Raw genomic sequence first — 27,078 nt, 5'->3', positions numbered from 1 at the left:
TGTAGAAGATTGTGTTATTTACCTACAATTCTCCTCTTAAGAAATCTTTTTCATTGTAATTAAAAAAATATATATATGTGACCCGCTACAACAAAATGATCCTAAAGTCGGGCGAGGTCGATTCTTTGAAAATTGCATGACATATTCCCTAATCTTTCTGCTTTAAATTGATATATAACAATAATTATAAAAATAATCGGCTGCGGAGATATCGATGTTTAAAAGAGAGCATGTCGAGACGTCTGGGAAATCACTGTTTCGAGAAAAGCGCCCTAAAAGTTTTCCTTTCGACTCAGTCGCGATCAAGGGACACGCAAGTCAGTTTTCAGCTCCGGACAATAGAAGGTAAGCCCTAGCAACCCCCGAAAAGTTCATTCAAGCACAGCGTCGGCGGTCTCCTCACCGACCAATCAGTGACCAGGATGTGAGAAGCGGCTGAGCATAGAGCACCCCGCCTGCACGCACCAGTCGACTGGGCAGTGTGCGAGCTTCACGCTTCGGTTAGCAGCAAGCAGCAAACTGACCAATGAGATCACTCTGGTCGGTGTTAGGGGCAGAGCCTATCTGTGGCGCTCAATCCAAATTTTCAAACCAGTTTCTGCTTCACTGAAACGCCCAAAACATGGCTCAGAAAAACGCTACTTTTTGGTCTTTCCTTTCATCATTTTTCGTCAAAATTTCCACAAATGACAGAAGACATGTCAGACTCCAATAATATGTCAAAATCAGAAAATCGTAACTTTCGACCAATTTTAATGCTCTGACTTCAAACTCGATTTTCACGGCTTCGACCGTGCGCGACTTTAGGACCTTTTTGTTGTAGCGGGTCACATATGTATGATGTATTGTATGTGTACACATGCTGCTTGCTATCAGTGTGGCTTTGTGTAATATGGTAGTAAGTGACAGTTACCACTTTGTACTTCTCTAGCATAACTACTGTTGTTCTTTAGGGTGTTTTTTTTTTGTCATTAAGAATTATCCTGAGGATTGTCATCAAGATATCACTTTCGTATTTGTCGGTGCATTTTTCTTTGCTCTGCTTTTTTTTTCTCTCTTTTTTTCTTTCACTGTATCCTTGCCAGGTTAATTTGACTAATGGGCTTTCTTTCTTAATTCATCCTAGTATCTTACTAACACTAATGATAATGTTGGTTTTATTATTCTATCTATCATAGAAAAGAATCTTGTGCATATGCACCCAGCCTTCATTTCATGATTCTCCTCCCTTTCCAGTCTATTGCACCCACAAAATACTGAATGCCAATTGATGTAGTGCACATGGAAAAACTAAGACTTTAACTGACTCCTGTTTATTCCCCATCCGCCATTCCCCCCCTCACCTCAACAGCTCATCCTGTCCATCAACTTCTCGTCACGGACCACCTCCATGGACGTACAGCGCAACCTGGAGGCCAACGTCGAGAAGAGGACCAAGGACACGTACGGCCCGCCGCCAGGCCGACGCCTCCTGGTCTTCATGGACGACATGAACATGCCCCAGGTGGACGAGTACGGCACCCAGCAGCCCATCGCCCTGCTCAAGCTGCTGCTGGAGAAGGGGGGCATGTATGATCGCGGGAAGGATCTGATTCTCAAGTATATCAGAGACATCGGCTTCCTGGCTGCTATGGGCAAGGTATGAAAAATCAACCCCATAACTTGTTTCTTACACTGTGGAGATTTCGTTCTTGCGTTTGTTTGTTTGTTTTTTTAACATTTAATGATCAAAATCAACATTTCTTTTAAAAATTGTCGATATCTTGTCAAAATTTTTATCAGTTCCTCTGTATGCTTAACTTGATTTCCTTTCTTATATATGATTTTTTTTTCTGTTGATTAATTGATTTTAATAAATTGTTATGAAGAAAAGGGAAAAATCTAATTGAACACACCCCTTAACATAACACTTGGAAATTGTCTAAGGGGAAAGATACAGTTCCATGCAAAAGTCTTTGAATGGCATGATGTTGATAGTGTATTGTAAAAGTCCCAAATTCTCACTATGAACAAGAATCCAATAAAACAGACACTGTAAGAGAGAGAGAGAGATAGAGAAAAGCTGTTTGTCATGATTGTAATCTTGGCAATTCATGTCAAATTTTCCACCCAGGCTGGTGGAGGCAGAAACGAGGTGGACCCCCGCTTCATCTCCCTCTTTAGCACCTTCAACATCACCTTCCCATCGGAGGACACCCTCAATCACATCTACTCCTCCATCTTGAAGGGCCACCTACAACCTTTCGATGAGAGCGTCCAAAAACTGGCACCCAAGATCACCCAGGCAACGCTGGACATCTATAAGGTCAGCACTGCCGGGGGGAAGTATAACTTGAATTGGTGTCGCTTGTCATCAAATAGTATGGTTGCATATTAGCATTAGTTTAAAATGCAGTTTGGAAATAATTAGAAAGGCATGCACTTGAAATTGGTTTCACTCAGTTGGACTCTGAATCTCAGTTTTAAACTGAGTTGCAATATATAGAACATGAGCGTCCTACTTAATTATGTAGATATCACAGCTTACTCACAAAAATTGTTGAGGTGACTCAAAAATGTGTGATTCATGCATATTATGTCAACCAGAATAAAGATTCAGGGATAAGCTATGACCTGTCATGTTATCAGTCATCATGTCACTAGCTGTCAAATTGTAACACTTGTGGTTTGACCAAATCTTCTAGCTGTATTTTTCAGTTTTTTAGTCAATAGCTCATCCTCTTTCAAATATGTCTTCCCAGAAACACCATCATTGTAAAAGTTAGCACTGTACCGGTTGGCATGATGGTTTTGTTTAATCCATTCAGCAGAGATTCTGTGAAGTTTTTGTTCCTTATGCAGAACCCTCTCCCTCTCTTTCCCACAGGTCATTATTGTGGATCTGCCGCCGACGCCGTCCAAGTTCCACTACATCTTCAACCTGCGCGACCTGTCCCGGGTCAGCCAGGGCCTGCTCCTGACTACCCCCGACCGCTTCACTGATGCCAAGGGCTTCGTCCGGGTGTGGCGCAATGAGTGTCTGCGTGTCTTCTATGACAGGCTCATCAACCAGCATGACAAGGACTTGGTGCAGGTGGGTGTGGCAGTCAGAAACATTGTGGGATGGGTCTGCCCACTCTTACCTGTAGCACACCTATACCAACTAATATGTTAGGACAATAATATGTGCATTGTTTGTTTTCTTCATAAATGAAAGAAAATAATATTTTGAAGTAAAAATGCATTTTTTTCTGAAATTGGGTTAAGCATGCTTAATATGTGCATTTTTCCTGTTGTTAATCCACAAAATGTCTTTCCCCCCCCCCTTCCAATTTGTACTTTATTGATGTTTTTAGTCTGCATCTGTATTTCTCATTTCATTTGCAGAGGTTGGCAGCCCTGCATTTGAGTGATATTAATCATTGTATTGTGATTAAGCACTGAAATTCATATCAAAACAGGTGTACATTTAGTTCACTTAAATCAGGATATAGTGAAAGTGAGAAAAAAACAACTGACATGTAAAAAGTCACTTGAAATGATGATTAAAAGAGAAAAAAATTGTTCTAAAAGTTTTCAACTAATGTTCGCATATCATATTTTCATTTCAAACAGGGCATCATGAAATCTGTGCTGGAAGAGCACTTCCGAGAACACACAGAGAATGCCATGCGGGATCCACTCCTCTTTGGTGATTTCCGTACAGCCTTGGATGAGGGTGAGCCCAGGATGTATGAAGACATTCAGGACTATGATGCAGCCAAGGCCATCTTCCAAGAGGTGGGTTTAAAGTCCTCAAAAAAAAACTAAGCCGCTATCACAAGCAATACTTCCTCCAACTACTTTCCTCCCATAGTTCATCTCAAACTTCTTTTTAGTTCATGATTGCACATACTTGCCCATCTCTGTGGATGATCTACACACTTGCCCATTTTATTCTCTATGTGTGCCTGTGTGTTGTGTGTGTATGAGATGGTTGCAGTTTCATTGAATTGTAAATTTGACAAGTCACTGCAACACATGTTCAGATAGATTCATGCGAGAACTATTTCTCTCTCTCTCTCTCTCTCTCTCTCTCTCTCTCTCTCTCTCTCTTTGTTGTTGTTGCATGTATTAATATTACTTTATTCATTGTTTTGCTGGGGGGGGGGGGCTGAAGGGAGAAATATCCTCACATTAATCCAGATATAAAATCATAGTTATATGTGATGTCATATTTTATTGACAGATGTCCATGTGTATCTTCCTCTTCTTTCTATTTTACCTCTGCCAAGGGAGGAGGTTATGTTTTCGTTACCGTTGGTTTGTTAGTTAGTTTGTTTGTCCGTGTGCAAAATAACTCAAAAAGTAGATAACAGATTTGGATGAAACTTACAGGAAAGGTTGAGAATGTCACAAGTAACAGATGATTAAATTTTGGTAGTGATCTGAGAATTTTTTGGGAATTTATGAAGGATTTTTGATATTTTGGCAGGTAGGGTCAATGAACTTGGGAGTTCAAGCTGCGCATTATTGAGGTAAACATACGCACACTAAAGTGCATGCTCCACTTTGTGCAAGGGCGAGGCGCACTACGCAGCTGAGGGTTTATGACGTAACAAAGGCTTCTATATTGGGAGATCGGGCGATTTTTCAGCATGTATACCTATGGGTGGAAATCGATCTCTATGGAAGAGCCCAAAGATCTTTTCCCCAGTGGTGGAGAGGAGAAAAATCTCTTTGGGAAGAGCAAGATCATCAGTGGAAAGTAGCTGCTTGGTGGAGGTCTGTGCTCTCAGAGTGCTTTTCTAGTCTTTTTTCTTTTTTTTTCTTCTTGTATGGCTTGTACAGAAAGATCTGGGCTTCTGTTAAAGAAAGTTTGTACCAAAAAAAAAAAAAGAAATCTGAAAGGTTTGATTGTCAGCCTTTCAAAAACAACTAAACCTTGGTTGACAGTAAGTGTATTGCAGACTTACCATGGAAGGGACATGACATCAGTAGTACCCCCAGGTTTTTTGTCTCGTATAAGCTGATTTTTCATGGAAAAATGTAGCTGTCAGCTCTATTTGTGGTGTTACTTACAGTATAACACTTGGGTTAGAGGTATATGCAATGTTCATTCAGCCATACCTCGATCCTCTTCCCCCTCACCTCCCACAGATTCTAGAAGAGTACAACGACACCCACACCCCGATGAACCTGGTCCTCTTTGAGGATGCCCTGGATCACTTGACCCGGGTCCATAGGGTCATCCGCATGGATCAAGGCCACGCCCTGCTGGTCGGTGTGGGTAAGTCTTTGCTCTCTGTCACAATGTGTTTGCATTAGCGTACAATGTGGAGGGGATGTAGAGACCCCCTGGTCGCACACGTGTCGATTGTATTGTCTTTCTGCTGTAATGCCTGGGAGAAAATATGATTTGCAATTCAAGAAGTTCACATATCACATGTGCAGAAAAGGTGAGAAAAATGTAGGTATTCATATATTTCTGTTCTACTCAGTGAAAGGATTAGTCTATCTCCTGCTTCATATTGCTTGTGGTCAGTATTGCCTTCCTGCTTCTAGCGTCCCATTCTTGGCTTGACTTTGTTTATTGCAGACTTTTTTTGTGAATACAGACTAATATATCTCTGAATTGTATCTGAATTGCCTGAAATTATTTGTCTTCTTGTGAAGTGTGTCATCATAAGGAGACTGGTTTTCAATATTTGCAGTTAACCTAAAATACATTTGTTGTTATATGCTATATATGTATGATATGTTGTGCTATACATCGTTTGATATGTCAACTTAGCTCTCACTGTCATGGCAAAGGCTAAACTATTGGGTTGGGATGGGGAAGGGTTTGAATCAGTTTCATTAAAAGGTTATTTACGTTATCACGTCTGCACCTTCTGGTATGTAATACTCGGTTCTGACCCTTTACCCCGGATCACAGGTGGAAGTGGCAAGCAGAGTTTGACCCGCCTGGCCGCCTTCACTGCCGGTTGCGAGGTCTTTGAAATCACCCTGAGCAGGGGTTATGATGAGAGCAACTTCCGGGAGGACCTCAAGATCCTGTACAATAAGCTTGGCATCGAGAACAAGAAGGTCACCTTCCTCTTCACTGATGCCCACGTGGCGCAAGAAGGTCAGTAGTAGAGGTCAAGCAGTGTCGAGCATGATGGCATACATTACTGTAAGCGTGGAAATTTTGGTGGTGCATAAATTTTTCATGTATTTTGCGCTACCTTTGGCTAGCGCGAATTCAAAAACCCACAAAGATATCTTTACAATTTTCTCTGCACTTTAAGAATGGGTTGACAATGCGCAGCATGAATTCAAGAATCAGCGAATATATTTTTGAGCCACTCAACATAAAAAATTGAATATGTGAATGCATCAATGTTTACAGTATGTCCCTCTCCTTGTCTGTATAATGTATTTCTATTGGCTAATGCTTAGGTATAACTTGTATGGACTTGCTGAAAACCAGCTTTTTAGCTGAAAGCAAGCTGTTTGTTCCTTTGCTTAAGTAAATGAATACAATACAATATGTATTAAATGCCAACAGTAGTTCATATTGAATTTCCTATTTAATTCCTTCAGCCCAACAAAGTCAACAAATGGATGCAAGTCTAGCAGTGACGCAAGAAAAAGAATAGTTGTGGTCGTTATGGCAGAAAGATCCAGCTCTTTCCATGTTTTCATATCTAAACTGTACATGTGCTCTCTCATGCCTTTGATCATGCGCCACCTAATCCTGTATATGTGTACTGCATGTCCTGTCTGCCATATCACAGAGAGATGATATAGTGTGTCTTGTTAAGAGGAATTATTGGATTGTGATTATGGTCATGTTGCACTGACATTCAATTGTACATTTACAGGTTTCCTGGAGTTAATCAACAACATGCTGACTGCAGGCATGGTTCCAGCGCTCTTTGCAGACGATGAAAAGGAAGCCATTGTTGGGCAGGTAAGAGACTAGAGCATCAAACCTGATAAAAGAGTTTCATCCCAGGCAAATTCTCTTACCAATGTATCAAAGTGTGGAGCGGCCCTCAACTACAGGGAGTTTGATGTAGTAACAACTTGCATGGGTTCACCTTTATCAGAAGTCTCACTCACTGGTCACACTGTGTGACAGCCCTCCACAAACGTGCTATCTACTGTTTCCTTTTCAAACAACACATTGATGGGTTCTCTTGAGGCAAAACTCATGCTTTTGGATTAGAGTGTGACAGCCCACCACAAAAACACGATATCTGCAGTTTTGTTTGGTAGTTAACAAAAGCCATGTTGCGCATCTGAGTGGCTTGGCTTAACTTTCACTATTACTGAGTTTTGTTATTTGTTTTTTTAGAGAGCGCGAGAATGAGCCAAATGCCAATGATATAGCCTAGCAGGCCACTTAATATCTAGGGTTAAAATGAGTTGCATTTCTCTGTCCCCCCATGCCTAGATGCGTGATGAGGCCACCAAGCAGGGTATCCCGCCGATCCGCGAGGCCATCTGGCAGTACTTCATCACGAAGAGCATCAACAACCTCCACGTGGTGCTGGCCATGTCCCCCGTCGGCGACACGCTGCGCACCCGCTGCCGCAACTTCCCCGGCATGGTCAACAACTGCAGCATCGACTGGTTCATGGCCTGGCCCAAGCAGGCCCTGGAGGCCGTCGCCACCGTCTTCCTAGGCAATGAAGAGGTCAGTCACTGTAACCTTAACTGACCTTTGTCATCTTCCCTTCCTTTTCCCCATATATTGTCCTTAGATTCTACATCACAGTAAAAATGCACAGACAGACAAGGACACACCTCATTCAATGGTTTTGGTTGAAACAACTGAAACTACCAACGCAGTCATATCTGCTCTCAAAGATAACATGAACAGCATGCCCTGTTGGATTAAAAGATGCAATCATACATAGGTCAGAAAATCAAACATAAGTCAATCATCAGCCAATCAGAATTGAGTATTCAGAGACTCATGTTTGATTTTCTGACTTTTTTTTTTTGTCTCAGCTTTTATGCAACAGGGCCCAGAATAAGTAAATCCAGAGGGCACTATTGGATTCACAGTCGGAAGTTTTTGTAAGGAAGGATGGATGTTTGACTGATTTTGTGATCTTAGGCCGTTTGGTAGAAGGTTTTTACTGCATTTCTTATCTTGTAATGTTTTGCGCTGTAAAGTATACAATGCATGTGAGAGTTTACTTCTGGATGACTCTGATTTGCATTTGCATGTTTCAGTGATGGATGCAAAATACACGGCACTTTCTGCAGGGCATGCATACATCTATGTAACTGTGGTTTGGGATTATGGCATTATACTTGTCAATGGCAAACTAACTTATTAACTAACTAAGAGTCTCACCCACCTGATTCTTAAACCAATGATCTCCTGAAAATGCAGGTGAAGAGCATTCCAGATGACAAGCGGACCAATGTCGTGGACCACGTCGTGTTTGTGCACCAGTCTGTCAGCGACTACAGCAAGCAGTTTGCCCTCAAGCTCCGCAGGAACAACTATGTGACACCCAAGAACTACCTGGACTTCATCAACACCTACCTGAAGCTGCTGGATGAGAAGGATGAATACATCCTGGCACAGGTATATAGTTTAGAGAACTGTCACCAGTCTCTAGTCACCTGGGGCGCATTTCATGAAGCGTTTTGGTCGGATATTTCACTGACAAACTGTTACAAGCTACTGAAATCCTTGCATCTGATTAGCTGAGAGCAAATTTGTCCGACAACTTTGTCAGGCAAAATGCTTAATGAAATTCCCCACAGAACCTCATTGTGGAGCCTGCCTGCCGTCTTACCTGCAAGAGGGAGTAAATGACATGGATCACATGTGTCGTTTCAGAGGAGAGGAAGTGATCTATCTCTTTAATCTTTAACAGAAAAGAAAATATGAAAATGTCTTTTTATCTGGTCACTTGGTTATCATTTTCAACCGTTTTAAAAAGACATAATAGGTGCAATGCTGCTGTTCCTGCAGTGCCTGACCTCACATGATGAATTTATAATTTGTGACTTATGCCATTTAATAGTTAAGTAGTACATTTGTTGTAGTAGATGGCTGGTCACTATCAACAAGTGTCTTGAAGCATAAAGTCACGTTTAACAGATTTAACAAAACAATGTCAATGGAAATGTCATCCTTGAGCTGGTGCAGCCATCTGCTTCTGTCACAGTCTTGGTCAGTAACGCACAATCCTCCTCCTTGCTTCTCCCCCCAAAAACAGTGCAAGCGTCTGGAGGGCGGCATGGCCAAGTTGGCCGAGGCCAGCGTGCAGCTGAACGAGCTGAACGAGAAGCTGGCCGTCCAGAAGGTGGCGCTGGCGGAGAAGAACGCAGCCTGCGAGAAGCTGCTGGCGGAGATCACGTCTCGCACTTCCCAGGCCACCGAGAAGAAGGAGTTTGCCGTGGCCAAGGGCAAGGACATTGAGGAGCAGAGCGTGGTCATCAAAGCAGAGAAGGTGGGTGGGGCAGTGTGGGAATTCCCCTCGTTTTTGATCAGTGACGTCGTGCATGGACAATAATGACATTGTCATCCAGATGGGATGTGGAAGTCTTTCATAGATGTAAACTTGCGGGTATGAAACTTTTGTACAATGTAACAAAGGTTGTATGGATATATTGTAAGAGATCACATTCACCTATTTATCAAGAGTCCTTTTATTAGTTCATCATCATATGAAAACCAAACAGGCACTAATTCCACAGACTATTGGAAAGTATTCATGTCCTTCTCATTCACACCTGATGTTGAAGATGACTACATGAGCCTTACATTCTTTCTTCTAGAATTCCCTTCCCACACTTGAGTTTAATCATTAGCTGATAATTCTAGTGGCCAACTATGCTATTGAAAAATGTCTCTTTCAAACATGAATTGTGTTTGTCAAATGATTGTGAGATGGCCAATGCTGAGCCTCTGTTCAGTCAGATAACACCGATTGATATCAAATAGGGCAAGCAAGATGTATTGACTCAACGTGATATTTAGGCTGATATTGCAATGTCCCAAAAAGCCTGGGACTCCAATGTCCAAGCTTTGTGTCCTGTGAGTGCTGATTGGCACAGAAAACCCCATAGCATTGTATGCACTGTCTAAAGTCCCCGGCACAGAGAGGGTTAATGACTGTCCTAATGATGTCACTTTGCACCTTACACACAGGCTGACGCCGAGGAGTCTCTAGCTGAAGCCATGCCTGCCCTGGAGGCAGCCAGGGAAGCGCTGTCAGACCTCGACAAGTCCTCTGTCACTGAAATCAGGTAAGTGAGACACTTCGTATTCATCTTGTCCTTTGATTTGTGTGGACTATCTCTACATCTACTTTTCTATTCTCTAATGAGTCAAATTTTCCAACAACCAATTGTTGCATGAAACCTCTCTAGTAATCATTGATTTGCAGTCACGCTATCTCATCCAGATGATAGAAACCGGTTGAGAGAAAAAAAAAAAACACATCAGGACTGTCCAAGTATTCATTAATGTCGTTGCCATTAGTTGGACTGAACTTGGCTAGCGTATTTTAAGTTCTACATTTTTTGTGTGTGTGTGATTTTGGGGATATCTTTGGGATGTTTGGGGGTTCTACTTGCGATTAATGTGTAGCTTGTCAATTGTGGTATATTCGTCTGATATGATTGTATGATACTGTAAAGCAAGATATTTCTGTGGAATAAAATTTCCGCGAATTGCCGCAGGCATTCACTCACACAGTGTTGACAAAAACTTTTGCGTGCGTTGTAATTTTGCCAATCTTGGCTCTTGCAATATTCGCAAAACTAAAATGCACGCAAATATTTCAGATTTTCCAGTAAGATTACCTAGCACTTCGTAATACCTCCTCTTCTTGGGTACATCACTGATTCTCCATCCCGACCTTTGTTCTTTTTGCAGGGCCTTTGCCAAGCCGCCCAAGGCTGTCCAGATGGTGTGTGAGTGCATCGTGGTGCTGCGTGGTATCCGTGAGGTGTCCTGGAAGTCAGCCAAGGGGATGATGGCTGAGGCCAACTTCCTCAAGTCACTGCAGGAGATGGATGTGGATGGGATCTCACAAACCCAGGTGTGGTTCCAGCTTGACACTTCTTTCTCTCTTGAGATTTTTTTTCTATCCATCTATCTATCTATCTATCTATCCATCCATCTATCTATCTATCTATCTATCTGTCTATCTACAAGTATCTATCTGTTTTTCTGTTTGTCTACAACTCTTTAATCTGTCAATATCAATGTCTCAATGCATCAACTTGCTGTTTTATCTACCTATCTATCCATGTATCTATCTACTGTGTATGTACCTCCTTTCCTTTCTATCTACAGTGTATCTATCTAGCTAGCTAGCTATCTATCTATCTATCTATCTATCTATCTATCTATCTATCTATCTATCTATTTATCTATCTATCTATCAGTCTGTCTAGTCAGCTTTTCTATCCAGGTTTTCCTTCCGCTCTTGTGTGCATCCTTTCAGCCATCCTTACCAGATCTTGTAGAGGAGCCATCTTTTGACTGCTGATATATGTTTTCATATAAAGTGTACATTTTAAGAAAATAAAGATGGACGTCATTTGACTACTTTGTTGCAGCTAAGGGAATTTTTTTTTTTCCTGTCCCAGCTGTCTAAACTTATATCATTGTAAATGAAATTTGTTGCAGGTATTCACATTATAGCAAATAGGCAACAACTATGTTAGTGAGCTCATTATCAAGAGCTCCTTTGCATTTGAGCTGCAGCATCATTCCTCACCACAATAGCTTTATTTGTAAAATATTTCTATTCCCTTTTGTCAACAGGTTAAGACTGTCAGGAACTTCTTAAAGGATCTGGACACAACCTACGAGGACATGAAGACCATCTCATTTGCTGGTGCGGGTCTCTTCAAGTTTGTGACTGCAGTCCTTGGTTACTGCTCTGTGGCTAGAGAGATCAAGCCCAAGAGAGAAAAGGTACACTCAGCATAAAACATTTTGCCAAATAAGTTTGTTTGTGATGGTACACCATGTTACTCAACAAGGGAGAAAGAGGAGACACCATGCTCATCACATCACAGTTTTCACACGGTGCTAGCTTTTTTGTGTGTGCTTTCTTACACATTTTGAGCAAATATGATCACAAAGCAGCATTTTCAGAAACTATGAAATGAGGGCTGTCCTTTCTAGGCATGATTAACCTACATCAGTGCATTTGAAGAATGACTTGTGAATGGAATATGTGATGCATACTTACAAGGCAGAACAGTAAGAACAAGATGTAAATAATGACAATTTCAGTCATCTGCATGATTGTCAAAAAGAAGCAAAAGAAGAGGAGAAATATGAATTTTTACGAACAGTAAGCGTACTTTAAAAGTTAAAATTTTCATCAACACATCATATGCGGAAACAAGACGTGGTAAATTACAGCAGTGCATCAATGTTGAAAACTTCATGTGAAGCAAAAAGAATGTTTGGATATATCTTCTTTATGTGAAAGTGTTTTGCTCTGACTGTAGGGTTAATCTCTATGACAGACACTGAGAGCCCAAGTTTGCTAACATGTCGTCATTCTCCCAATTCCCATGTAGGTGGCCAAACTGGAGAAGACCTTCTTCCAGGCCAAGCGGGACCTGGACCGCATCAACAACGAGGTGGCCTCGCTGGAGAAGGAGCTGGCAGAGCTGGGCCAGAAGTACGAGGATGCCATGTCAGAGAAGCGCACCCTGCAGGAGGAGGCCGAGATCATGGAGCGTCGTCTCATTGCTGCCGACAAGCTCATCTCAGGCTTGGGTTCAGAGAATGTCAGGTGGGTCTCACCCCTGGGGGACATATCTATATCATTTGTATGGAATATCCATGACAACATTGCCATGTGCTAGGGGGAGGGGATGTAATATTGGTGCCGAGTCCTGCAGTCCAAAGAAAGTCCAGTGGCATAGCGCTAAGGACCTGAGCTGTCATATGAGAAATGGAAAGGAGATTATATGAGTAAGAAGAAGCATGCTATTTGAGTGAACAAAAGTACAATGTATTGAGAGCATTCTGAGGATATGAAAAGTGTGTAGCAGAGTTTAAATTTCCAGCTTATCAGCAGGATATGAAACTTGACAAGTCACAGAAAGATGTCATATAAGCCTGGAAATTTTTCCTTATTACAGCAACGATGCAGGGTTGGGTTTTTCTAAGCTCTTATCGTGCATTTCGTAAATTTGGGCTAATAAACTAATTAGTGCATATTTTGGCTGGAGGTACACGGTATAAGTCTCTCCTTGAAAAGCTGCTAATCTGATATGGGTTAACAGATTGTGATAAAAAAGATCATCCTTTTCTGAAACCTCAGATGGACCAAAGATCTGGAGGAGCTGCGTCAGCGCCGCATCCGTCTCCTTGGCGACTGCCTGGTGTCCTCTGCCTTCCTGAGCTACGTGGGGGCCTTCACCTGGGACTTCCGCAACAAGATGGTCTACCACGACTGGCAGATTGACATCAAGGAGCGGGAGATCCCCATCAGTGACCCCTACAAGGTGGAGAACCTACTCACTGATGATGTGGAGATCAGCAAGTGAGTCATGGTCTCTATCTTAAAGCTGAGAGATAAGAGAAGGATAACCCTATCTGGGTGCTGAATGTCATTATGTTGTGGCGCATTGCATTCTAATGCAGTGGCACTGTCTTTGCTAAGGAGGACATCATTGTACAAAATTGTACTTATACATGTACGTATACATAAGCTAGTTGATTGCTTTTCCAAATGCACAGGCCATAGTATCTAGTTGGGTTTTATCATTGTGCTCATACTGTATCCCCATATTGCACTGTCAAACAGACTAATTTCTGTTGAAATTCTAATTTGCAAAGATGCGCTGCCTGCATGCCTACTCGCTGATATTTGTTGCAGTCAGTGTTGCACTCAATGGCAATCAAGTCAAGGTGCCCTGTGTGCTCCATGATATTGATATAAATTAGCATGGTTTACTGTATACGCTGTTATTTTCGCGTACAGATATTTTCGCGAATGAGGTGGTCACGGACATTTTTGCGAGATGTTGTTTTCGCGAATTGACACAGAGGCCTTCATAAGCGCACTATTACCTTAGCGCGTGGTGACATTTTCGGGTGTTGTTGAATTCGCGGTCCAAATGTAATTCGCAAAAATTAAACCCTCGCGAAAATAACAGCTTATACAGTATTAGAGATTTCTTTGCCTATCGCAAAGCAGACAATACATTACGCATACAACCACTAACCTATCCTCTCCTTTTCTTCTTCTTCCACTTCTTCCATTCTGTCTATCTTTCTTCCTTCTTTCCTGCCTGTAAAGGTGGGGTTCAGAGGGACTGCCTCCCGACGAGCTGTCCATCCAGAACGGTATCCTGACCACCAGGGCCAGCCGCTTCCCACTCTGCATCGACCCCCAGCAGCAGGCTCTCAACTGGATCAAGAAGAAGGAGGAGCCCAATAACCTCAAGGTAGGCACCTGCCTGGCAAGGTCTCCTCACATCATTCCTTATTCGCTCCTCTTCAAAGAAAATAATGCTTTGTGCCCAGTGCTCACATAAAATTAACCACTTTGTGTAGTCCTCCGTACATCAAATTTACAATGTCTCTATTTATCTGCCTGTATGTGTAGATTGGCAGATAAACATTTGGTGATGTGTTGCTATTGTCGTGGGAAAGGAAATGACACTACTTGATGCTATTTTATTTTTGATGCATTCCTTCTCCATGTTCTTTTTCAATGGGCAACCACCTCCTCCCATGCCTCTTGTCTGGACATCTTCCAACAGATATTAGGATCTGTAGACTAAAAATGTTGGAAATGCTCCTAAATCTGTGATAGAATATAAATCCTGGTCATTGTGACAGTGCTATGCTGGCAGCTTTGAAGTCTTGGATGTGCCTTGCGATGTGTGTGTATTTCATTTATCCGAATGAATCTGTTTGGAATGTATACAAACAGTCATAATTTGCTCTTTATATGTCCCACATTCAACCTCTTCTGATGAACGCATGGGACGCAGACATCCTTGATAGTGCCTTAGTTACCTCCGCCAAGGGAGGAGGTTATGTTTTCGTTACCGTTGGTTTGTTCGTTCATTCGTTCGTTCGTTTGTTTATCTGTGTGCAAAATAACTCAAAAAGTAGTTAACGGATTTAAATGAAACTTGCAGGAAAGGTTTAGAATGACACAAGTAACAAATGATTAAATTTTGGTAGTGATCTGATAATTCTTTTGGAATTTATGAAGGATTTTTGACATTTTGGCAGGTAGGGTCAATGAACTTGGGAGTTCAGGCTGCGCGTATTGAGGTTTGCATACGCGCACTAAAGTGCGTGCGTGCTCTATTTTCTGCTAGGGTTAGGCGTGCTGTGCAGCTGAAGGTTTATGACGTAACAGAGGCTTTTATATTGGGAAATCAGGCGACTTTCAGCACATACATGGATGGAAATCAATGATATCTCTTTGGAAGAACGAGATCAGTGGTGGAAATGAGCTGCATGCTTGACGGAGGTCTGCGCTCTCAGAGTGCTTCCCTAGTTCTTTCTTGAATTTTAACAATCAAATATGTGTGTATTTAGGCTTTCAGCGTGTGATGTCACAGGATAATGAGAATTTATTTGATTGTTTGTTTGATTACAGGTGTGCACCTTTAACGACCCAGACTTCCTGAAGCAGCTGGAATTGGCCATCAAGTATGGCTTCCCATTCCTCTTCCAAGATGTTGATGAGTACATTGACCCTGTCATTGACAATGTCCTGGAAAAGAACATCAAAGGTATTGTGAATAATGAATGATAGTAATGATAGTTTGCATTATCTTCCCAAAAAAGTCATGAAACGTCGCGGCAATAGCTTCTCGCAATAGCGATACATCACGCGAAACGTCGAGGGGGGGGGCCTCTGAGGCCCCCCCCGGCCTAGTTAGGGTTAAGTGATTTCTATCTGTAACTCAAAAAGTTGTTCAACCCAACCATAAATACAACAAACTGGAGAGGTCTTGCCCTGTTTTCGACTTTCATGAGTCTGATTCATGAAATGAATTATTTTGTGTGCAAATGTTTTAACATAACTCTGCAAGAGACAAATATGTTCCTATATGTACTGTGTAGTAAATGTTTTCATTCACTAAAGATGACTGTATGAGTGGCATACTGGTAGATATGACGGTGATCCTATTATGATTGCATTTAATAATCCAATCATCTCCCCTACTGATTTTCTTTAGGTGCTGCTGGTAGGGAGTTCATAATGCTTGGTGACAAAGAGGTGGACTATGACCCCAACTTCCGTCTCTACCTGGACACCAAGCTGGCCAACCCAAAGTATACTCCAGCTGTGTTTGGCAAGGCCATGGTCATCAACTACACTGTCACCCTCAAGGTGGGCTTAAGTTTCTCTTTGTCTTTTTAGGATATTATGATTTTAAATTATCCAAATCCAAATCCAAATCTAATTCAGATTATGCTCCAAAAGTTCATTATCATATGATGACTTTTCAAAGTGATGTAGAAGTATGTGATTTCCTGCACAATCATATCATACTTGGTAATAGCATTTTAACGGAAGTGGTATTCATTTACAATCATTTGCCCATTATAAGCGCTTAGTCAATAAGAAGAATGGTCCTAGAGAAACGTCATGCTACCATCAACCTAACTGTTGCAAGCATCTAAATTGTGTTTCACCTCATATGCCACTTCCTCATCAGGGTCTTGAGGACCAGCTACTGAGCGTCATCGTCGGATTCGAGCGCAAGGAGCTGGAGGAGCAGAGGGAGCGGCTGATCCAGGAGACGAGCGACAACAAGCGTCTCCTCAAGGACCTGGAGGATTCCCTCCTTAGGGAGCTGGCCACGTCCACCGGTAACATGCTGGACAACGTGGAGCTTGTCTCCACCCTGGAAGAGACCAAGTCAAAGGCTTCTGAGGTTAGAATAACAACAAGATTGAAACCAGTGAAGTTAATATGCACTGGTTGTGCATGAATTGAAATCTGCATATTCTAGTGATGTTTGCTTGACATGCAAGATCTAATTCACATCTGCATATTTACAATCTGATGCTTGTCTTGAATAAAGTGTTATGACCTCATAGCTGAAAGGTCATAAAGACGCATTTTAAATGCTTTTCAAGAAGCTGTTGCATCCTTGCTCAAAATTGTCATGCATACAAAAACACAAAAAAGTAATCATGATTTTTGTATGGATGTACTTGCAACACCCATTGCTTTACGTAATAGAAATATTTATTTGAACATGATAACTGAGTTGCTTCACTTACTGGCTTGCCAGAATTAGTTATGCTCATGGCATTACATGGTGGAAAACAACAAAATACATTCAGTGGATGGAAGATGCATGTTTCAAGTTGTGATAGCTGACATTCAGAGTTGTAGCAACTAAATGTTTGCTATCACAACGAAATGTCTTAAGAGTTATCACAATGAAATTATTGAAGAATTATGTACATCTAAATATCTGTTTAATCATCTTCTTCACCCTGATCCTTACAGGTCACAGAAAAGTTGAAGCTGGCCGCCACCACGGCTGTGGACATTGACAAGCTGCGCGATGGCTACCGACCGGCGGCCAAGCGTGGCGCCATCCTCTTCTTTGTGCTGTCTGAGATGGCGCTCATCAACAGCATGTACCAGTACTCCCTGGCCGCCTTCCTCGGTGTCTTCGAGCTCTCCCTCAAGAAGAGTCTGCCGGACTCCATCCTCATCAAGCGGCTGCGCAACATCATGGACACCCTGACCCACAACATCTACAACTATGCCTGCACTGGTGAGTTTTACCCTTGTCCCTAAATCTTATGGCATGTCCCATTTTGGGGATGATAGAACATGCAAAAGAAGGCTATGGTTGTGAACACATGAATACGATTGAACAAGACCCTACAGTGCTACCAATCCTATAGCAAACTGCAATTAAAGCCGCTGTTATTGCAGCTGAGAGTTTTAAGAGCTGATGGCCTAACACTGTGATATTTTTTTAATGCAGAAAGTCAGTGTTAGAGCTAGTCTGTACATGAAAGAGGTCTTATGCCATCAGCATGCCAGTACATCAAGTTCTAATATGCTTCATTATTAACTATTGTGAAGTAACTTTGGCTCATATACAACTTGTAACTTGACCACTTGACCAATCTTCTACCCATCCATCTCCCTGTCTGCCCTGCCCCCATCCCTTCCAGGTCTCTTTGAGAAGCACAAGCTGCTCTTCTCCTTCCAGATGACCATCAAGCTAGAGCAGTCGGAGGACAACCTGCCGGAGGACGAACTGGACTTCTTCATCAAGGGCAACCTGTCACTGGAGAAGAGCCGTCGGGGCCGCCCCCACAAGTGGATCCCCGAGCAGGGCTGGGAGGACATCATGAAGCTGATGGAGATCAGCGACATCTTCAACAGCCTGCCCGACGACATCGAGCGCAACGAGAAGATCTGGAAGGAGGTGAGCCATGCCCTTAGCAGCACGTCTGAATTGGGCTAAATTACTTACAGTGCTTATCAGGTGTTTTCCTTGTTTGCATGCCGTGTACCCTTGGAAAGCCACATGTTCAATACAGAAGATAAATGCAGCCAAAACTCTCTATGAGGGAACAAAAAAATCACAGCAGAAATCTTATGTAAAGAATAGATATGTGTTACTGTTTGTTCTTTTTTCTGAGGATACACAATCATTGTCTTCTTTATGTTACCTTCTTGTGAAACTCATTGTATTCAAGCCCATTTACTGTTGTTGTTGTTTTTTCTCCCTCTTTGTCAGGATTACATAATGTCTGTTTATGAATATCTTGTTATATATATACATCTTTATATTAAGCAAAGGAATGCATATATTATGGCAGACAGATATCAGCTACTCTCCACGTAATGATGACGAAGAATGTTAAGTACCGATACTGATAATCATACTATTTATTGAGGCCATGTCTCTTTTGATGCCTGTTTCTTAGCCACGCATTCATCATCTCCTCTGTATGCTTCTCCATGATATCATAGTGGTATGACCAAGATGCCCCAGAACAGATGCCTTTCCCCATGAAGTACAAAGACGGCCTCAATGAATTCCAGCGCCTACTCCTCCTGCGCTGCTTCCGGGTGGACCGTTGCTACCGTGCCATCACGGACTACGTTACCTCGCGGATGGGCGAGAAGTACGTCACTCCGCCGGTCATCAGCTTCGAGGCCATCTTTGACCAGAGTTCCCCATTCTCCCCAATCGTCTTCATCCTCAGCCCTGGCTCTGACCCCGCCAGCGACCTCACCAAGTTGGCGGAAAGATCAGGGTTTGGTGGGAACAAGCTAAAGTTCCTTTCCATGGGACAGGGCCAAGAAAAGGTGAGGTCCATTGCTGCTTTAGCAAGATCTCTGGATAGGAAAAAAAAAGGGCACTTTCCCTTTTTATGTTTTCACAACATTAAACAATGAAACCCAGCTCTGTTCATTTGCAAGTCATGTACTTACATCCAGACACTTGATATATAGCACATCTGAGGCAATGCCATGAATTAAAGCATCGCTTAAATATTAACAGATTGGAGGTCATTTAATTCCTGATTTGTTTGTTGTTGTTTTTTAACTACACTATGCGGCAATGCCTACAGGTGTTAATTTCTAGTGTAGCCAAAACCACAGAAAGGCCATAAAAATAAGTTTAGTCAACCCGAGAAAACAAATTTGTTGTAATCATACATCAGTACTTTGCAAAAGCATGTTTTCATATGTTGATTTCCACATCATTTCTTTGAAATCTTGAAATCTATCATACTTAAACATGCTTCAGGTATTTATGATTTTCCAACTGATTTGTCATAACCCTAGACAAAGCACACAGACCCAGTTAACTATTGCTATTGTGCAGACACTTTCACGTTCAATTTACTTTGAACGGAGTTAGTGCACCGTTTTCTTTCCATGAAAATATGTGATTGTGTGTACCAGGATTCAGACAGGACTGTCATTCAAGGTCTACGACATATTTCTCTTATGCCGCTCTCTGTGTCTTTGTCATTGTCTTCTTCAGGTTGCCCTGCAACTGCTGGAGACAGCCATAGCCCGTGGCCAGTGGCTCATGCTGCAGAACTGCCATCTCCTGGCAAAGTGGCTGCGTGACCTAGAGAAGGCCCTGGAGAAGATCACCAAGCCCCACCCTGACTTCAGGCTCTGGCTGACCACTGACCCCACCCCGGCCTTCCCCATCGGTATTCTCCAGCGGTCATTCAAGGTATGGTGGAGTACTTGAAGGCATGAGCACGATGATATCAACGTGATATACACCGTCTTTATTTGTCTGTGAATATTCTGTCTCTAGGTATTTACCATCTGATTTTCAGTTAGTTTTCATTGTTTGGGGTTTTTTTAACTTCACTATACCAGGCTTTATGAGTGTCTCACATTTACATTTTATTTTAAAGCTTGAACATAGGAATGATGTGATACACAGCATTTCTGTCACAGACTGGTATACTCTTAAACTAAACAGACACATGGTTGATTGCTTTACAATTTCTAGTAAGGTTATACTATACAAATAATGCACAGGTAAGATTGTGTTAGGGGAGATCCAGTGCACTGGAGGATATTTTCATTGTTGCATATTGCAAGACTGTGAATATGTGAGAGTATGCTGCATCTCCATTAACATCACAACCTTAAACATATTCATTATTCATTTAATAAGATTGGCCTGTGAGCTACTTTAACTTTGTATTTCAATACAATGGAACTGCTCTTCAAACAGTCGTGTGGATGACAGACTAAGTCAAAGCAGTTGTTTAGGTTTGTGGCTCACACACAGGGCAAGCACTAATCTGCAGCAGGATAGCACCTAGTGCATCTCATTTCGGCAAATCCGATTAGCTACATTTATACAACCCATTGTGAGTTCAAGTGAATTTGATGCTTACTTCCCCTCAGGTTGTGACGGAGCCTCCCAATGGCCTGAAGCTCAACCTTCGCAGCACCTACCACAAGATCCCTGCCCAGGTGCTGGAGGACTGCCCTCACGAGGCCTTCAAGCCGCTCATCTTCGTCCTGGCCTTCTTCCACGCCGTGGTACAGGAGCGGCGCAAGTACGGCAAGATCGGCTGGAACGTGCCCTACGACTTCAACGAGTCCGACTTCCGCGTCTGCCAGGAGATCCTCAACACCTACCTGACCAAGGCCTTTGAGCAGGGCGACACCAAGATCCCATGGAACAGCTTGAAGTACCTCATTGGAGAGGTGAGTTTGCGCAGCCAAACAAACATTTTTTAAACTTTTGTCACCTAAGCCAAGTAATGTTAACATTACTCTAGTAGTTTTTTTTTTGTTTTGTTTTTTCAGTAGAAAAGCTTCGTAAAGTATTGTAAAACCAGAAACATTCGCTGCATGAAACTTACGCAAATTAGAGCTGATGACCTTTTTTACAGCATGAAACTTTTGCGAATTGCTACTGGCATTCAATGCAATGTGTAAACAAAAACTTTCTTGTACATTTTACTTTTGCAGATCTTGGCTCCTTGAGAAATTTGTGAAAATTTCATGCACACTGAGATTTCTGGTTTTATAATATTTTTAATAATAATTCCAAGTTTAAAATAAAAGTCACATAGTTACAGGTCACCTCATATGTTGATCCTTGATAGTGGATATATCTCCCCTTTTCCTAGTGTTGAACGTTGTTACTTCAAGATATCTGCAATAATGAACACTTACGTCTTTGATGAATTGTTCTTCTGAAGGTGATGTACGGAGGCCGAGCCATTGACAACTTTGACCGGCGCATTCTCAACACCTACATGGATGAGTACATGGGAGACTTCATCTTTGACACCTTCCAACCCTTCCATTTCTATGTCAATGACACTGTGGATTACTGCATCCCAGAACCAGGCCCCAAGGACAACTACACACGTGAGCTTTTGCTTCATCTTATTACTGGAAATGATGTTTGAATAAATAACTCACAAGCATACATGGGTTTGGAAATCATGTTGTCATCATTAATGTCTATTGGAATAGATATCGCCATCCTCACAGACTTTTCTGTAAGGGTTTATTCTATTATTACTGTCTATTGGAGGAATTTGATGTGATATACTGTATCTGGTCACTTGTTGATTTTTCCTTCATCTGAAGCATTTCACTTCACTCTTTTTAGGTTTCATTTGTGAACAAATATCAAAGAAAAATAAAATGATATTAATAAGCCGTGAACATAATTATACACACACATTAACAATCTGCACTCTGCATACACTTCTACACACACACTTAATGGGGGGCACAGACAGTTAAGTGATTTTCAAGGGGAAGGCTGGGATGATTCAGGGGCTGAAGGGTTAAACATTTTTCTTGATTGCTTTGTATCTTTTCTGCCCTTCTTTTTCTAACTGCAGAGTTGATTGAAGACTTACCACTGGCCAACACACCCGAAGTATTTGGACTGCATCCTAATGCTGAAATCAACTATTACACCCAGGCAGCTAGAGACATGTGGTCTCAGCTAGTGGAGCTTCAACCACAAACAGGTCAGTCTAGTCTACACACAAGTCATCCAGCATTTCTCTCCAAAAGTTTGCTGTGGGACGTTATTAAACATCTAATAATAGATTTGCTTAAAGAGACCGGTCCTGTAAGTCCATGGCTATGTCACCCTACTTTGCTTTATGTGGCTTTATTGCATTTTGAGCTTGGAAAACATTGATCTGTGGTTAGTAAGTTTTTCATGGAAATTTGAAACAGTGTTCATAGATATTTTATATGATGTGCATATGTGTGCCATGGTGTTTCTTTCTAAAGAAGATTGTACATTACCAAGCATGATTGGTGAATGCAGTTCTAAGCACAAAAATTCTAGAAGAATTGTATGATAAACACTTCCTTCATAAATCTGATTGTAGCAAGTTAGTCAAGTTTGTGACCTGTGATTTGCTTCACGATTGTAAAGAACTTGTGTCACTTACTTACTTTCATGTCTCGTGAAGCTGAGGGGAAAAAAAAATGGAACTAAATCAAACCCACATACTCACACCAACACTCACATGACCTCATACCTGACCACTTTGTCTTGAATTCTGTTCTGATCAATACTTCTTGATGGGTAGGTGAGTCTAGTTCCGGCATCAGTCGTGATGACTTCATCGCCGGCATCGCCTCCGACATCCAGGCCAAGCTGCCGCAGCAGTTCGACCTGGACAAGATCCGCAAGAAGTACGGCCTGGATGTCAGCCCGACCACAGTGGTTCTACTCCAAGAGCTGGAGCGCTTCAACCGCCTCATCGCAAGGATGGCTCGTTCTCTGGCTGAGCTGCAGAGGGTAAGCCCTTCTCCTTTTTTTGCAATTTATGTTCATTTTTTTTCATTGTTTGTGAGGGTGCTTATTTTCATTGTACTTTTATGAGAGCAGTACATGAAGAGTTTAGTTGCAAAAGGGTTTAAGTGCCTTGTGTAAACATTTTAAAGTAAATCCATCATCAGACAGAGCAAGCTAATACCTTTGCAGCGATACATCTCTTGTTGCATATCAAGAACTGTTTTTGAAGCTGTGATTAAAAATATCCCATATTTTCTTACCATTTTCATTATTCCTTAGCAAGTTTAATCCCAAATATCTCAAGTTGCCAGAAATGGAGTTAACTCATTTTGCAGTCAAACTCTCCTTGTCATTATGATTTCATGAGCATAATGGAGGAACATGTCTCAGATAAGATAACCATTGGACAGTGTTTATGTTGTTGATCCTATGTTAGCCATGTCAAGAAACATGAACACTCTGCCTAAAGTCTCACACTATGTTATCATGACTGGTTTGAGTCCATAACTAAGTGACTATATCCTCACTTTTTGACATCTTTCCCCCTTCAGGCCTTGAAGGGAGAGGTGGGTATGAGCAACGAGCTGGACAACGTAGCGAGGGCGCTCTTCAACGGCCAGCTCCCTCAGATCTGGAGGAAGCTGGCCCCGGACACCCTCAAGTCCCTGGGCAACTGGATGCTGCACTTCCAGAGGCGCTTCAACCAGTATACCACATGGGTGAGCCATGGCGTCTTCTCCATGTGTCGTTATATCTATCCATACCTATCTATATCTGTCAGCTTTCATCTTTCTATCTAACTATGTGCTCATCTCTCTGTCTATATCAGTCATTTTCATCTTACTATCCATTAATGTGTGTCCATCTGTCTGTCTAAATCTATCTGTTTCTATTTTTCTATATATCTATTTGTCCGTCTATCTTTTCATATGTATATATATCCACTTCTACATACTGTATCTATCTCTCACTATCCTATCTATGTCTATCTTTCAATGTATTGACCAATCTACAACGTACACATATGCATGTAATTGGAATGGATTTATGTGTTTTTGCATAATCTTTCCATTTTTGGAGAGGATGAGGACATATACACTATGTGTTATGTGCTATATAAGAACTATTAATTATCATTATTATTATTATTGTGATTATGTATAGATGTATTTACAATAGTTATCTATCTATCCTACCATTTGTCATTGCCATCGACATAATCATCACTGTCGTCATCACTATTGTGAGCACCATGATCATAGTAATCATTCTCCCGACTTTTTGGACTTCTTCTGTAGGTGAATGAGGCGGAGCCTCCAGTCATGTGGCTCAGTGGTCTCCACATCCCAGAGTCCTACCTCACAGCGCTGGTTCAGGCCACGTGCCGCAAGAACGGCTGGCCCCTGGACAAGTCCACGCTGTACACGTCAGTGACCCACTACGTCACACCGGATGAGGTCACCGAACGTGCCCATTCAGGTAATGAAGGCAGTCTTTTCTAAAGTGCAGTCTAAGACAGTAATATTATGCGACTTATGATGTGTATACAATGTCTTGAGTAAATTTCAGGACACTATGCTCCCCCCCCCCCCTTCCCGGCGTGCCATAAATGGTGCACATTTGTCATTGTTCATGTAACAACTCTCCTATAAAAGAATGCCTGTATATTACATTTATGTGCCCAAAGAATGCAGAAATGGGCTTTTAAGTATTTTGTAAAATGCATGGCTTATGTGCTTTATTGTCCAAGATTTTTCTCTTTTGTTTTTTTCTTGGGAGGAATAATAAGACAAGCTGATATTTGATAAAGGAAAGCAACTAGAAAGGAAATCAAAATTTCTCATCATGCTATTTTTTTCCCCCTCCACCTTTTTATTCCCTCTTTGCATGTCTGTTTGATGACTGATTTGATTACAATAACAGCTGATTTCTAGTATGATTACAAAATTTTTCAAGCCCATCAACTTGAACAGTTGCTGTGGACAAGGGGAAAGTAAATTCCAATTTTGCAGAGTACCACCCAATGTGCTTGGTATCAACCCTTATACTCACAAAATGAAACCAAAAACTAAGCCAAAAAACGTCTTCCTCCTCAGGTTGCTTTGTGACTGGTCTGTACCTGGAGGGTGCTGCATGGGACCGGGATGAGGCCTGCCTCATGAGACCCAAGCCCAAGGTCCTCATCCAGGAACTACCCATCCTCAAGGTTATCCCCATTGAGGCTCACAGACTCAAGCTCCAGGTAAGCACAACTGTGTCCTTTTGCATCTCTAAAAACTCTAAGAATGTATTTGTGTCCTTCTGTCTCTCCAAAACCCCTGCAAATGTATCTACTGTTTTTAAGTCAAAATTATCCCAAATCAAAAGAAAAAAGAAGAGAAAATTTAGAAAGGTTGATACTGAAGAAATGGTTCGAATTTGTCATTGGCTGTTTAAATTACTGTGTTTACAGAAAAATCCAAATCTTGTATCTTAAATACTTACAAATGTAGAGTTCAACTGTCGGATTCAGGTCAGTTTTTGGCAAACATTTCAGCGAATCTGTTCTGCTCTCTTTTTGCAATTAATGATATCTGTTTGCGAATATGCAAATGAAATTATGTGCAGAGGTCAAAGCATCAAGTACATACTCAAGTATGCTCAGGAAATAACAACAAAAAAGTGGTCAAGATACTGATTTTGTTCCTTTCAAACCTATATTATAACTACGAATTGTCTTTCATGTAATTGTAGAATTTCAGAGGAAAATTTTTTGTTTTTTTTAAAGGGATCAAATCGTATGGATGTGTCAACTTTCAAATAATTTTCATGTTTTATATTAATGTAAAACAAGTGGGAGGGTAATTCCTGTTACAGTTACTCAGAATAAAGACCAGTGTCACATTGTGAATAGTTGTTATTACTCCCCCCCCCCCCCCCCCCCCCCCCCGATAACATCTATGTAGGTAGCATTTTACTGTGAAATTAGTTTGTGAGTGTTTATGGGGATGTGTGTTTGCATGTATGCATGCCCCTGCCCATGTGTGTGTGTGTGTGTGTGTTTGTGTGTGTAATACTTTGGTATGTGTGTGCAGACCCTACGTGTTTGTGTTTGCAATGTGTATGCTGTGCCACAGAAGGCATTTTTGACCCCCATCCACCGTCCATTTTCACTTCATTGCTGCAGAACACGTTCCGGACTCCCGTGTACACCACCTCCCAGCGCCGCAATGCCATGGGGGTGGGGCTGGTGTTTGAGGCCGACCTGGCCACGACGGAGCACATCTCACACTGGGTCCTGCAAGGGGTGTGTCTGCTCCTCAACACGGACTAGAGACCACGCCCCATTCTCCACCCCTCCTGGGTGTGGCAGTGTTACCGTGACAACTGGAGCCACACTGCTCAACCAGTAAACTACCATTTAGCTCTGATGATGCACCATCTACACAATGCGATTATATGGTACTCACATCAAGAAAAGCATACAGCTACAGAAACTCTGTGAAGACAGAAAGTCTGTGAATGAAATGTTATGTTATGGAAAGTATACAGGTACTAAAACTCTGTGAGTAAACTTTATCTTTATCCTAATTGGTATGGTGGATTAGAGTGGTAGCAGAATGGTAGTAGAATATGATTGTTGAGTAGAAAGTGACCTCCTGTTCCCATTTTCTATTGAGATGTATTTTCAAAGATATTGACAAATCAAAAAGGAGGGTTGCATTTCTATGTTTTCAGTGTCACTATTCAAATGGTGTTCATATGATGTCATTTCTCCAACAGCCACAGGGTCAGAGGAAGTGTGTTTCATTTAAATGATAAGCTTCAGGTATGGTGTTCTCTAAACAAGGAAAATCAAAACTT

The 27,078-nt window shown here is 41.8% G+C and overlaps 1 protein-coding gene across 1 annotated transcript in view; it reads left to right on the top strand.

The window, feature by feature from the left end:
* Positions 1–26,761, top strand: part of LOC139708776 (dynein axonemal heavy chain 10-like) — a 65,735-nt gene extending 38,974 nt beyond the window's left edge. The window contains exons 42-72 of the mRNA XM_071620726.1: positions 1,352–1,639; positions 2,114–2,305; positions 2,867–3,073; positions 3,595–3,759; positions 5,119–5,248; positions 5,897–6,088; positions 6,828–6,916; positions 7,403–7,645; positions 8,354–8,551; positions 9,192–9,425; positions 10,127–10,224; positions 10,856–11,021; positions 11,753–11,905; positions 12,523–12,740; positions 13,275–13,496; positions 14,256–14,403; positions 15,576–15,711; positions 16,162–16,316; positions 16,645–16,863; positions 17,448–17,721; positions 18,131–18,387; positions 18,939–19,277; positions 19,963–20,163; positions 20,856–21,161; positions 21,662–21,833; positions 22,319–22,450; positions 23,027–23,238; positions 23,787–23,954; positions 24,534–24,714; positions 25,332–25,477; positions 26,402–26,761. Of these exons, the coding sequence (XP_071476827.1) occupies positions 1,352–1,639; positions 2,114–2,305; positions 2,867–3,073; positions 3,595–3,759; positions 5,119–5,248; positions 5,897–6,088; positions 6,828–6,916; positions 7,403–7,645; positions 8,354–8,551; positions 9,192–9,425; positions 10,127–10,224; positions 10,856–11,021; positions 11,753–11,905; positions 12,523–12,740; positions 13,275–13,496; positions 14,256–14,403; positions 15,576–15,711; positions 16,162–16,316; positions 16,645–16,863; positions 17,448–17,721; positions 18,131–18,387; positions 18,939–19,277; positions 19,963–20,163; positions 20,856–21,161; positions 21,662–21,833; positions 22,319–22,450; positions 23,027–23,238; positions 23,787–23,954; positions 24,534–24,714; positions 25,332–25,477; positions 26,402–26,548 (5,988 nt within the window). The 3' untranslated portion in view covers positions 26,549–26,761. The remainder of the gene's footprint in view (positions 1–1,351; positions 1,640–2,113; positions 2,306–2,866; positions 3,074–3,594; positions 3,760–5,118; positions 5,249–5,896; positions 6,089–6,827; positions 6,917–7,402; positions 7,646–8,353; positions 8,552–9,191; positions 9,426–10,126; positions 10,225–10,855; positions 11,022–11,752; positions 11,906–12,522; positions 12,741–13,274; positions 13,497–14,255; positions 14,404–15,575; positions 15,712–16,161; positions 16,317–16,644; positions 16,864–17,447; positions 17,722–18,130; positions 18,388–18,938; positions 19,278–19,962; positions 20,164–20,855; positions 21,162–21,661; positions 21,834–22,318; positions 22,451–23,026; positions 23,239–23,786; positions 23,955–24,533; positions 24,715–25,331; positions 25,478–26,401) is intronic.
* The last annotated feature ends 317 nt before the right edge of the window (positions 26,762–27,078 follow it).

The sequence above is a fragment of the Diadema antillarum genome, unplaced genomic scaffold (assembly GCF_040938485.1).
Source record: "Diadema antillarum isolate AM-2024a unplaced genomic scaffold, OU_Dant_1.0 seq00001373_RagTag, whole genome shotgun sequence".
NCBI classification, from domain to species: Eukaryota; Metazoa; Echinodermata; class Echinoidea; order Diadematoida; family Diadematidae; genus Diadema; species Diadema antillarum.
Note: the sequence above shows the minus strand (reverse complement) of the source record. Positions and strands in the feature narration are given on the sequence as shown.